We start from the raw sequence: 14146 nt of genomic DNA, 5'->3' as shown, positions 1-14146 counted from the left end.
ATTCTTAAGATGTGGCAATTTTAGCGAAGTTTAAATTTTTAGGGCATATACTGTACCTTACAGAAGCAGAGAGGAAAATGGAACGTTGACTGAAAGGCCAGAATTAGGACATCAGGTAACCAAACAGTAAATCAGATAGAACCATGTGTCTACTGCAATACAGCTAGTCTTGTGATGGTTAGAATTCTGTAAATTCAACTCACCATTCAAAAGGACAGTTCAGGGACTCTGCCTCTCTCTTCCGTCCCCATTACTCCAGTTAACATTTTGCAATCCATCTCTCCCAGTGCTGTAGGTTTCTCAGGTCACAGTCACATGAGTTTCTTCTGCTGCTGCTGCTGCCACCTACCAGTTTTAATATTCTGTTGCAGCAGAAGGGCATATAGAAGAAGTTCTTGTTCAGCACTTACATAATCACCATCCTTTGTCTAAGATGTCATGGTTTTATTCAAGTTCTACAATGTTTCCCTATACACCAGGCAAAGCACTGGGAGCAATCAACATGAACAAGGAACAACCAATAAGGCTTTGAAAGCTATTCCATAAGCAGGCAGGAGCATAATCTGTAAAAACATCTTTCAAGTAATATTAAAGATTAACTTCTGCAGAATGCAGTAAATTTTGATTAACTCTCCCCCCAAAAGATCATTTGCAGACACTACACAGAACTAGTACTGTCCTTCTTTCAAGAAAATCTTCAAGTATTACTTCAGAATTAAGATTGGAGATATTAAACCATGAGACAACGTGAATTTGTTCAACAAATTTGTGGAAAATAAACTCTTTTTTAGACATTACTATGAACCCACTGAGCTCTCCCCCAGAAAGACACCCAACCACATGCCTGAGAAGTGTTACACCCATGTTCTATAGCAGCTGATGTACAAAAATTTTACACAAATAAAGGAATAGGCCTGCCCAGTGCTGAGACGCAAGAAGCGGGTGTGTCTGAAAGGAAAAAGCATTAGAAACATAAGTATAACATGTCTGTAAAATTATCTTAAAAGTAAAATTAAAGAAACAAATTATACACTCAATTATACTAGTGGAATTGGATATCAGATAGAGACTCCAGGTTTATCTCAGCATAGCTGAGAGAAAAATTTGGCTCCAAAATGATTCCCTCCCACTGTAATCTGAAGCTGCAATTTATGGTAGCACTGACAAATTTGCTGTGTCCCAGGAAAACATAAACTGAGAAAAGTACAGTATTTAATGATAATACAGAGGAGTTATTTAAAGTGCACAGAAGAAAAGATTGAAACAAATGCTAATTCTTTACAGATGTCATGAGAAATAAAATATGGCATCAGGAAAACTTGGAAGCCCGTCTGAAGGTTAGCATTCTTCTACTTCAAATAGTATTCCGATTGTCTGATATTTACCACTGTATATAAAATACAGATTCTCCTCTTCGCACAAAATAAAACCTGAAGTTCTCATCAACTTTGAAGTGGTTTGAGACTGAAGGAGAGAGTTTACAGAGAAGGATAACATTTACAGGTATTTAGATCTATTAGTGAGGGCAACATAAACTGCATCCCCCATCCTTTGCTAACAAATAATCAGACCCACAACTTGTTGTTTTGTTTTTATTTTCCTCTGGAACACACATTCTCCCATCTGTCCTCTTCACAGGATCCAGCTCTACTGAATTTTAGTAAATTTAATTTAATTTCCTTAGTACTCGTTTTTATGTACCTCTCAGCTCCCAACTGATGCAGTTAAATGTTATGCTCACTTTGCAACTGGAAAGCATTATGTCTTTCAAGAACCTAAGCTAAAATACTACACTTAAAAGCAAACTACCTAAAAGCGATAACGAGGTAGAATTAATGTATTACAAAACTCTCTCATATATCTAACATGAGATGACTTTTAACCTGCCCTAATTTTTGTCTCATCTGAGTAAAGCAAAGGACAATAACAGATTTCTTAAAGGTCAGCATGTATAGAGGGGATATAAAGAAAAGTAGGATTTATCTAAATATCACTGATAAATAAATCATTCAGAAATTTTCACCAAAATGGACCAACTGGGAAACAGGAAGAAAGGAAGGCAAACAAGTTAGCAAATTTACGAAGGTTACATAAGAGCAGAAAAGAGTCAATTTACCTGACAACAGGTCGGTTTTAGATGTCACCAAACTGCTGCGTTTACCATTCTACCCGCTTGCATTACTGGGGGGAAAAGTTTAGGAAGAAACATTCTCAAGGACTTTTCATAAGTTCTCACTCTCGCCATCGGAAAGGGGAGAAGGGAAGGTTTTCTCTGGATTGTTTGACTTTTTTGGCTCCTGAAAAGTTTTGCAAAGAACAGTAAGAAAGTGCGAACTGTTAGAACACATTTCTGTTAAAAAAAAAAAAGGGGGGGGGGAGGGAATAAGTCAAATAAGTCATACAGAGTAGAGCAACAACAAAACCCACCCAAAATTCGTGCATCAAATTTCTGTCACCAGTTTAAACAAATAAACAAAACAAAAACTTTTCAACTCAAAGTGGAAACATGAGAGGCTTGGAGACTTCCAACAGCAAGATCCACCATCAGAATGCTCCGAAAGTCTCCCTCAAAGATTAAGACTTAAAGAAAAAAAAAAAAGGAAAAGCCAGCAAACACCTGGTTATAAATCCTGCAGTGTTCAGTTTAAAACAACTCCTAGAACAGTGAAAAAATTAAAAATTAAAAAAGACAGTAGCAACAGAGGTTACCTGTCCGAGCACCTACAATTCCATAGAGAGAACAGGAGTGGGTCGTATGTCTCACACCAGCCATAAAGCCCATAAACCTTCTCAAAAAGAGTGAGCCATGAGAAAGATACTGTACATGGGATTTGTTTCCACAAAGTCTCTCTAATCCTTTAGGGTCCCTTACACATTTAACTGACAAATTTCCACAACAAGGCGGAGAAAAGGTTTAGCAAATGTCACATGTGTTGGATTTTGAAGTCCAATGTAACATCTTAAGAAGTATCCTTTGCATTTGACAAACACCGATGTTCCACAGGTTATGTCCTGAGTAAGTATCACACATGGAAGATAGCCCACGAAGTGGAAGAAAATGCTCCAAGGGTGACCATTAGCAGAACAAAAAGGTCAACAGTCCACACAGGCATCAAGCATTAACCTTCTATTGCGTTATGGGTGACATGGTATAACATTCCATAAAAGGATTTTATAAAACACATTAAAGCATTAAATACAAAGCTTAACATACAATTCATATATTGACACAGCAAGACATCAATTATAAGCATATTAAATTTAACAGAAGAAAATCTGCACTGTTACAAAAAAAAAAGAAAAAAAAACTTATCAGGTGTAGTTTAAGAAACTTATTGTTGCATACGAGTTTCTAACTGGTTCTTTCAAACATTAAAAAATACAAAAATAATTGTATCACCATCTGATGTATTAATGCTATTATAATACAGCACTACATTGACCGCTTTTTCACCATAAGCTTCCAAACTCAAGTACAGAGGTAGTGTTAGTGCAACTGCATGAAAGTTTAGCATGTGTTTTTCAGTGTATGGAACTGAAGGAAATACAGCATATAAAGCTGATATCTGTAAAGTTCACCTTAAATGGGAAATACTGCCTTGTTACAACAGACTAGATTTGGGTGGTGGTGTGTTTTTTTTTGCTTTAAGTGAACACAAGAAACTCCCTCCACACCCCACCCATTCTATACATTTCACTATTTCAAAAGCAATGGATAAATACTGAGTAAATATATCAGACAAGTGTGCCTATTCATACCAATGAGTCTTCAAGCAAGGTTTCCATACGCAGTATCAACAAGTTACGTACAAACAAACGTACGTGATGTTTTAAATACTGTCTTCTTCCCTGACCACTATGCAAAGACTTAGCTCCAAACTTGCTGGGGAAGCACCTCATCACAAGGGAAACAAACTGTAAGTCTCTCAATCCACTGCTTGTCTTTCAAAAAATCTCGTGTTTACTTCACAAATGTTATTACTTTAAGGTGTTACCTGGACATTCTGAAAGGGTGGTAAGAAATGTAAAGTTCCTGTGCATCACAGCATTTCTACACAAAATAGAATGGAGCCTCAAAAAATATTCAGTTACCTGCTCTCTATTCTAAAAGGTATCTCCTGTGATAGAAATACAGAGGTCCTATTGTACCAACAAGCATTTGCTTACTCTCTGCTGTTATCCTACATGTGCTCAATGTGTGTGACAACTGAAAAGGGATGGGTTGACCCTATCAGCCTCTCAGGAAGTGCAGGGACCTACCACTGATAAGAAAAAGGAAAAGAAAAAAAGAAAAAAAAAGGGGGTGGGGGGGAACAGGAAGGGAGAAAAAAAAAAACAAAGAACTAACACCCAAATTCCCCTTAGATAAACACACCAGGGGATAAGAGCCTCTGAAGAGACTGCTTAATGACTAGAAAATTAGGTTTCTTTTGTGTTCTGTGTTTCTGCAACTCTTCACAGAAGTTGAAGACCTTTATATCCTTCAAGTATAACCTGTGCACTTGAAGGCTCAGAAGATCGGAAAATACCTTGACTGCTGAAGCTCCTTTTGTTGCTGGACCAGCTGGTCCACTTCTCTTGCTTAACACCAATAGTCAACCTTTCACTTGATTTTAATAATAATATTTAATTCTACAAAAAAAAAAGCCATTTTATTACATTCCTTTTAAAATAAAATAATAATAAAAAAAACAAACTGTACAAAGAAGCATGATCAAACTTCCATGAAAGCAGGTTAATACTGTTTATTGCCTCTTGAAGACTCTCTGCATAATGTCCGTGAGTTGTGTCTAAGGTCCAAAGTGAAGATAAAACAGCAGAGCAGCAGAGAGGTGAGGAGGGGCCACAGAGGTGGGCAGTGCAGAGCCTCAGAGGGTACATGGGACATGCTCCATTAAGTATCCAGAAAACAGCAGCATTGCACACACACAACCCCCCTCCAAACAAACCCTATTTTCACAAGATTGTTTTTCAGTTGTAAACATTTTACCTTTTGTTTTTAAAAAAGAGGCTTATGTTTTTATATATATATATATATATATTCCTATCTTATATATATATATATATATATATATACACACACACACATACACACATATATATAGTTCCAGGGCTTTATGAACCCAGAAGATGGGAAAGGAATGAGAACAGAGGGAGGAGGAGGAGAAAAGGAGGGGGAAGATAGGGACTGAAAAATGGACTCATTATATCTGTTTTGGTTATCTGTTTTCCAAAACAGCTCAAGGGTAATGAGAAAATGCACAGCCAGAAGGACTAAGAAAAATCAGGCAGCCTAGAAAAAGTATAGGATCTAAACAGCCAAAACCCAAAAGGAAATGAAGCAAAGCAAATGTGCATATACAAACACACAAGTGTGTGCACTCACACCACATACACATAAGGGTCCAGGATTAATTTGTTAATTGTATATGGACCTAGGTTATATATTTTTTTATTTTTTTTTTTTAAATTCTGGCTGAGCTCTCTTTTTTTTTTTTTTTTTTCCTTTTTTCTTTTTTTAAATTTAATTTGCTGCATGTTTCCCAAAACTAAGAATTTAGTATTTCTCCCCAGTTATGATCTTTGGATTTCTGACAACATCAGCTTTTAAGTATTTTCAATGGGGAAAAAGTAAACCTTGCAAGTATTGTATGAACTGCAGCTTTATTCTAAAGTACCTCTAGAATTCTAATCGCTTTTAACCAACTTTTCACTCCTCCACACTTACCACATTTCTCCCCCCAAAGAACAAAAAATATCACCCTCCCCCCCAAAAAAAACTGTACAGGCTTTAACTCAGTGTTTTCTTAGCAAATATTCTGCAGTGTTTTCACTTTGGCCACTGTTAAAGATGCAGGCATAGAGAAGGGAGTGTTGGACTAGCATGTATTAAAAAAAAAAAGAACATTAACATTGCAGATCTCTCTCAGAAAGACTAAAACACTAACAAATACAAGTCAATGCACGTTTGTTTTAAACTAGTGTAATTCTTTTTCACATTGGATTAAACATTATTTTTTATACCAAACATTACAGTGCTGTTTATCTCCTCCAATCATGCAAAAATAGTTAAAACGTGACACTTCTGCCACAAATATAATGAGAAATTCCCCTGCATACCTTCCAAAATCTGGAGTTGAAATGAGAAAAATGTGAGTTCTAGAAATTCTCCTTCAAAAGCTTTATAAAGAAATATGGACACAAAGCTGCCAATTAATACCAAGACGGCACACATTAGAGACTTGTACAGAAAGCTCACATTAAGTCAAACGACACTTCTCTCTGCCTCATCATTTGAAGGGCCATATCCTGCAAGGTCAGAAAGGGATGACTTTAAAAGTATGCTGAACCTACGGCTCCCACCAACAAGAGAGGGAACAGTAGGTGTCCAGGACCATTGAAATACCTGGCATTTAACACCTTCAACTCTCATTGAGACCTAAAGGCACTGAGCAATTTACAGGATCAAGCCTTACGGAGGTAGAAGAGACTTAACTGCTGCATTAATTCTCGGAAGTTTCTAGAGAGCTGCCAGAGCTTTCTGAAAATCTTCCTGTGAATCATGCTTCAATGCTTTCCTGTGAACACATGTGCACTGCAATATGTCTGGGGACCAAAGCAGCATCCAAATAAGACTCCCATTTAGGTTGTGAATTGAGCATCTTCATTAGAAAACTGATGCTGAAGAATGAACACAACATTATGTTCTGCAAAAACATAGGGGCAGCAGTCACAGAATGCGTGTCTTTTAATCCTGCTCTCTTGATTGACTCCCCTTTCCTCATTTCTCTGAGCTTCTCTGATAAACAGCATTGCAAGTTGGTTTAAAGGAAATTTTTACAAGAGAGAGTTCTGTTGGTCATCTATTTACACGTGGCATCACTCCACAAGAAGTTTGATCTCATTGGCTAATAGCTGGTTCATGTTGAATAGAGCCCCCGGGAGCTTGGTGAGCAACTCTCTCTCCGTGGTCTCAGGGTCGCTGTCGACAGAGCTGGAGCTAGCACTCATATTGTCGACAGCGGCACTAGCTGGAGGGCCCAGCTCTGGCTCGCTAGTCTCGCTTGCCGTGGACACCACAGAGAGCAAGGACATGCGCCGCGTCAAGCGACCGGGGGTTAAAAGAGAAGCGGCATAGTCCGCTATGATACCAGCTACATCTAGATTACAAGCCTTGTCAAAGGCAATGAAACCTACATTTGCATTGGCCTCGCAGACGTAGAATGAACCGTCGTCCTTCATCAGCAGGTCAATGCCACACACGTCCATCCCCAGGATGTTTGATACTTGGACTGCCAGTTGCTTGCCTTGTTCACTCAGTGAGCACATCATCCCTACACCACCTGCAAGAAGTGGGAAAAAAAAAACTTGCTGTCTCTGATCTATCTGGTCACAGGTGACCAACATGATTCTTGACTGGCTGGTGCACTTTGGTTGTGAAGCTCCAAAGCAATCCTGCAGGCATAGTGTTGATGATGATTCACAAAGTGACTTCCCTTCCACAGTGACTACAAATGAACTTGAAGTCACAGCAGGGTTTTGAAAGATTCTGTCCTGCCAAAGGCAGTTCAAGATTATGACTTGTTTAAAAAAAAGGTAACTACTGACTTTTTAGTCAACAAAGATAACATTTTTACAATCTTGGGATATTAAAAGGATGACAAAACACATCACCTTTGTTTCTTCTTCTAAGGCAGAGGCTTTCTATGCATGCCCTTGTTTCTTCCTTTACAGTAGAGGTTTGCTATACGTGTTTGTAAGTTATACGAAGAAATCTTCCAGCAAAATTAAAACAAATATTGCACAGGAGACTACAGGTCTGACAGACATAATCAAGGGAGAAGAGGTTTAAGATATTATTATTTACTTCTGTCCCTCTCAGCTTGCTTCATAGCTTACTGTCTCTAAAGAAAGAATTCTGGGAAATTTGTGTCTGCACCTCAGCTGGTCCAGTACACAGTCATAATCTAAGTATTAAATGAAACAGACTTCATCCTTAATTTACCATAACTCTTAAATTTAAAAATATAAAAGACAAATAAAAACATTTAGCAGAAAAATCTTCCAGGTTACATTTCCTAAGCATCAAGAAAGCAGTAACTAAAACTGTACTGTTACTAAACTGTTACTAAAACTGTACTGCACATGAACACATTTTATCCAATCCCTGGTCAGGTCAACTTCAGTTTCAGTAATTTCAGGTAAATAACCAGCCAGGCAGCCTCTATCCTACTTCCTTCTTCCACCCTAAGAATCCTCTCCTATCCTACACACAAAGTGAAGCAGGAACTCAGTTGTAAGGATACTAGCACTAAATTTCCTCTCCCTCACAGATGAAAAAACGTTGCATGGAGGAGACTGACACGTAAGGCAGCACAGCAGCTGCATATGTAATCCAACTGTTGATTGCCTTCAACAGTTTTCTCTCTTAACACTCTACCCTCTTGCCAACTGGATGTCTCCTCTACCACGCTCACTCTCTTTTTCTGTCTTCCTTCTTTTTCTGTTCCTTTTAAAAGGATGTACTGAATGATAATGTGGCATTAGCATGATGTTGCCACTATCACATCATTTGCTCTGTTTGTGTTCCTAGAACTTTCCACTCCCTTTCACCTGTCCTATCCACCTAAAACTTCAGGCAGAAATAGCCTCTGATTATGGGTTTGTGCAATGCACATCTCACTTACTCCTCACTCTCACGTTTTCTCTGTAAACATCCAACAGTGAACACAATTAATAGAAAATAAAACCCGCAGCTTATTTTCGTTGGGTATGCCATTTTTCCACTGGATTCAAGTATTTTGATCAAAACTATGAATAAAGCTTTTCCTACCAAGTGAGCAGTTACTCTGCATTCTCCCATCTGTTGAGCAACGGAGCATGGTGCCCACCACACGGCCTCCTACTACGATGACACGTACATCCTTGCCATGGGACTCTTTAACGTATTTTTGAAATAAGTAAGGGGCATCGTGACGGATCAAATGGCTCAGGTCTGCCAAATGGTGCTTGTCTCGTGCCAGGAACACAGCTTTGCCTGTGTGACGAAAAAGAACATTGTAGGATTAGAAGAAACTACCAATTTGAGCTGCATCAATGATTCAACATAGAAAAGTAAAACCTCTGACCAGTATGCTGGTCAGTCTCATGTGCCCCATCTGTAGTTTATATCCATTTACAAATTCTTCTGTGGACATCAGTGTTCCACTGCTTCAGTGCTTCTAAGTGTTCAAGTACTGAAAGAGCTGAGGAGCCATGAGAACAGTATTAAAATAAAATTATTAAAAAAAAAAAAAAAAACACCTTTGCTTTAGATAAAGGAGGCAGTTTTGTAATTTCAAATCGTTCTGGTACAAGTCCTAATGAGAGAAGAAAGAAAAAAAAAAAACACACAAGAAGAGCAGTAAATAACTAATAGCATGGAGCTATTCATCTAAAAAGACTAGATTCACAGACTGTAAGTTTGATGCACAGAAACTATTTGCATGAAACTCTTAAATAATAGGCTGTTAGGAACTATTACATCATTAGTACACCACTGCAAAGCTATTTAACTCTTGGGAAGTTGCTGACAGCTGCTCTTCCCAGTACTCCTAAGAACTCACAACTCCAGAATGAGGCTGTGCAGTACAGTAACTAAGTTCAGAACAAAACACTAGACTCCAAAGTATATGAAATCAATTTAGCAAAATATTCCATAAAACATAAAAGTGAATGGTATGTACTGCAGTTTTGAAGAAACTGTTTAGAATTTAAAATCACTGGCTTTTTTGCAAGTAAACATCCTAAGGATTTTTGTCATTTCATTCCCCTTCATTTCTAAAGCACACCAAAGACTTCTCTCTTCTCTTCCAATTTTACTAATACTAATGAAAAGCATTCCTGAAAGGTTCTACCATTTCCATCTCTTTTTAGTCTCACAAGAACGTATCTGTTTCCATCTTCAGCCACTTCTCTCAACTCCTCTCCCACTTTAAGACTCATTTGTGTTATATTAGATTTAAATTTTGCAATAAGGCTGCACTGATTTTTTGTGGCAGAATTGTCACTCATTTATGCTGCAGTGTTAACAATGCTGAAATGTTAACAGAATTCAAAAAACAATTGATGAACTGCCTATCTTAATTAAAGGAACAGAAATGCAGCAGAATAGGAGAGACAACGTGCTACGAATTCCATTCCAGCAAGTGCTCCAAAGACCACCTGGGACAGCCTCTGCTTCCTCAGGTTTTAAGGTTCTGTCTAACACAAAATATTGCTTGAGGAACATAGAATCTCTCATAACAAACAGCAGCAGAATGTGTACTTAAAATCATGACACAAAAAAAAACAAATTCCTCCATGTGATCTCTCCCATACCCACCTCTAAATCTCCTACAGGCACTTAATAATCCTACTGTACTCCTAAAACTGAACAGGAAGAATGACTCCTTGGAGGGGAACTACTTAATTCTTGGTAATTATGCTGCACCATGACATCTTGGCAAAAATAATATTGGCACATTTGCAGAAGCAGCATTAACTGTGCAGAAAACGGGCTTAGAAGAACATGACTTTTATTCATCAAGCAGCATCTATGACCATGTTTGCCTCATTTTCTAAATACCATTTACAAATGGCTGCTCTTTAATTAATTTGAAAAGGTTTCACCAACTCTCTTAATGTGAAAGGGCATGCACTGTGATAAATTTGCATTATAACTCATGGAATTTAAAGTGCTCTACAAAAAAACTTGTAAACAGAAGCACAGAATCAATGGATGTTTTAAGAACCTCTGGAGGTCATCCAGTCCAATCCCTTACTCAAGCAGGTGCACCTAGAGCAGGATGTGCAGCACAGCGCCCACACAACATTTGAGCATCTCCACAACCTCTCTGGGCAACCTGTGCCAGTGTTCTAAGTCACCCTCACAGTTAAGTGTTTTCTGATGTTTAGAGGGAACTTCTTGTGTTTCCATTTGTTCCCATGGCCTCTTGTCCTGGCACTGGGTTCCATTGAAAAGAGCTTGTCTCCATCCTCTTTGCACACTCCCTTCAGGTATTTAATCACATCAATATGATTCCCCTGAGCCTTTTCTCTAGGCTGAACAGTCCCAGCTCTCCCAGTGTTCCCTCATGGAAGAGATACTCCAGTCTCTTAATCATCTTTGTGGCCATTCACTGGACTCTTCAGTAGCTCCATGTTGCTCTTGAATTGGGTAGCCCAGCACTGGAACCATCACTCCAGGTGTGGCCTGACCAGGGCTGAGTAGAGGGGAAGAGACACCTCCCTCGACCTGCTGGCAATACTTTGCCTAATGCAGCCCAGGACATGAATTCTGGCTAAAAATGGAAAAGAAAGTCAATAGCTGCAAACTCTATAATTACTTCTAGATCTTAACAGGAGGTAAAATCAAGTCAAGTCCAGTGTCTCAGTAAATCCACGTTTGTCAAACTGAGATTACTACAAAGACAAGCCCCAACTTTGCTTCATAGCTCTGCAAGCACTTTAAGACCACATAAACAGGTATGACTGCCAAAATCTTCCTCTGCCCCAGCCTTTTGCTCTCACTCTTCCATTACATCAATACAGGAAATTGTGAAAGTAAATGATAATTCAAGCAAGGAATTCATCCAAGTAAACATAACCAGTCTAGATTTAGCTAAGATCTGTTCCTGAATCCTTCTACTATCCGGTTACAGAAACACTCATGTCAGCAGAAGAGATGCACCAGAGCAGTACAGTGTGGGAACAAAGACAGGGACAATGAGAAGGAAGAAGTGGCTTTTTCTGAATGTTTCAGTTTGTTTATGGTAACTCCTGGCTTATGTGGTGAAACATCCGTTTCAGACTCTTTTTACTGCTAGTATTTATTAAATTGGTTTTAAAAACAGTGACCTCCTGTGTAAATAATTTTGAACTTGGTTTCCTTTAGTAGATCACTATCTACCATTAAACTAAAGCAATATAGTTCAACACTTTTTATTTCAACACCTAAAAAAAAAAAAAAAAAAAAAAAAAAATGACAGAAAAATTTCATCTGAACCTTCTGCACTATCACTAGCAGTCAGAGTTTTTTGGGGGGAGGGGAGGAATCAATCCCATTTGGCAAACAGTATATGAGATTGTATTTAAACCAGAATCCTAATTACTGACAAACTCAATTAGAAAGAAAAGTCAAATTAAGATTCAATGAACTAACACTTTATTTCTCATGCCTATTTAGAACCATCCCTAAAATCCATGTAGGCTTCTCTCTGCATCCCTAAGGCCAGACCTTTCACTAATCCAGTTCAAAGCTTTCCTCACAAGTCACCAATGCACCATTCTTTTGAACCCCTAGCCGCCCTGCTATTCCAAGACCATGTTCTATTAAAACTGCTTTCCAGTGTGCAGCCCTCTCAATATTGAGAAGTTTGAGGGTACGAGAATTTAGAAATACTGCAAAAAAAGTTCAACACCTAACAGAAGACCTCCTTAACTATTACCCGTCAACAAGACAAAATCTTAAAGAGTGCTGCTAACAATATTCCTTGCCCTCACCTCTGACCTCACACCCACCTCGGTGACCCCGCGTGTTCTTCACCACCATAGGGAACTCCAGCACTTCCGCCTCATCAATCATTTTGGCAAAATTCTCATGACCACCTGGCAAAAGAAAACCAACAATATTATGTGCCACCAGCCTGATGTGGCCAAATTGGGGTTGTAATTGCCATGCATTCCTCCCACCCTTCCAACTTAGATAATGAGGAAAAAATTAACAATTAAGAAGAACTTGGTCATAGAGTACTGTCAGACTTTGTCACATTTGTAACTTGTGCAATACTTATTCCTATATCATTTGGAATGAAAGAAATAAATTGACAAAGGGCAATTGATCACAACCCCAAAAGGCTCAGCCCAGTGTTTGGAATCTGAATGCCCCAATTCTACCATCTTGTTCCAGTTTAGCCCTATTACCTTAAAAGCTCCTGCTTTTTCAAATGTCTTGCAGGAAAATACAATGGACATAACACCAGGAACAGTTCCATCCAAACTACTAACAAGGAAAACAGCATGGAATACAAAGACAAGGCATAATCCAGACAGCAGCAACAACCCATATCTTGGAACTCTACCTCCCCCTTTCCCAAGGCGTAAGTCTCCTTTATCTCATTCTCCCTATTTCTTGAAGTACTATTTAAACCTTTTTCTTTTATTGCATCTGTAAGAATAGTAGGGGGCAGCTTTTAATGACCATTGACAATGGTTGATGTTTTAATTTTATTTGTTTGATTCACAGAAGGCTGACCATAGTACAAGAAATACGATAAAAGTCAGCAGACAAAGGGATGAGACTCCTCTAAAGGCATGTGCAGTAAAATGCAGAAGTCAAGCCAAGACATTGGTCAGAAAGCCAGAAGTAACCATCACTATCCTAACACAGGTTTTAATACATGTCACGGAACAACATGCAGTTCAGCACATGCTGCTGGCAAAGCCAGACCTTACTAACAATTTGATACTTGTGTAAAAAAGGAAGGCTATGCTTCTGTCAAATTCTAGAGAGAGGCATTAAAAGAAATATCATGGAGTTACAAAGAAACAGAGATGTTCTCCAACTACCCCATAATTTGTGGTTTCCCTTTCCCAACAAAAATTAAAAATTCATTCCATTCTCAAAGATCTTGAGCAACAGCCTCTACAAAGAAAGGATGTTCTTCTCAAATGTATTTTCACACTAATTGATGAAAATATTTGACTGATGTTTTTGTCAAGTTCCCATTGCAGAAGTCTGTCAGTGTAACTGCACAAAGGAAAGGAAAGCACTGGTGTTTCCCAAGAAGGAAAATAAAGCTAAGAGGCATCTTCCATTCTTTAACATATTATAAGTAAAATCAGAAAAAGTATTGGGGTAGCTCAGTCAAATGGTTCTTCTAATTTAGCGCTCTGTCAGAAGCCATAGATTCCAGAGGCAGGAACAAGGAATATCAGTAATTAACTGATGGAGGGAATTCTGGAGGGAAAGCAAACACCAAAGAACTGTTAATAGTTGAACACAAGAGCCTGTGCTGTTTCTGTCCTTTTATAATAACTAATATATTTGCAGATATTTTTAGTTATATAGAATTTTTATCTATTTTCAGATGTTACTGAAGTGTAGATTCTGACAATATCTTGTGAC

At 38.4% G+C, this 14146-nt stretch overlaps 1 protein-coding gene across 1 annotated transcript in view; it reads right to left on the bottom strand.

Annotated features, from left to right (window-relative positions):
- Window positions 1–4730: 4730 nt before the first annotated feature.
- The window catches only part of RIMKLB (ribosomal modification protein rimK like family member B), a gene marked incomplete at its 5' end in the record, with an annotated part of 43134 nt that continues 33718 nt past the window's right edge, over window positions 4731–14146 (bottom strand). Inside the window, 3 exons of the mRNA XM_084535985.1 lie at window positions 4731–7343; window positions 8834–9037; window positions 12541–12627. Coding sequence (XP_084392111.1) covers window positions 6880–7343; window positions 8834–9037; window positions 12541–12627 — 755 coding nt within the window. The 3' untranslated portion in view covers window positions 4731–6879. The remainder of the gene's footprint in view (window positions 7344–8833; window positions 9038–12540; window positions 12628–14146) is intronic.

This window comes from Aythya ferina, assembly GCF_964211825.1.
Source record: "Aythya ferina genome assembly, chromosome: 1".
Taxonomy (NCBI): domain Eukaryota; kingdom Metazoa; phylum Chordata; class Aves; order Anseriformes; family Anatidae; genus Aythya; species Aythya ferina.
This window is presented reverse-complemented; position numbering and strand designations above follow the sequence as displayed.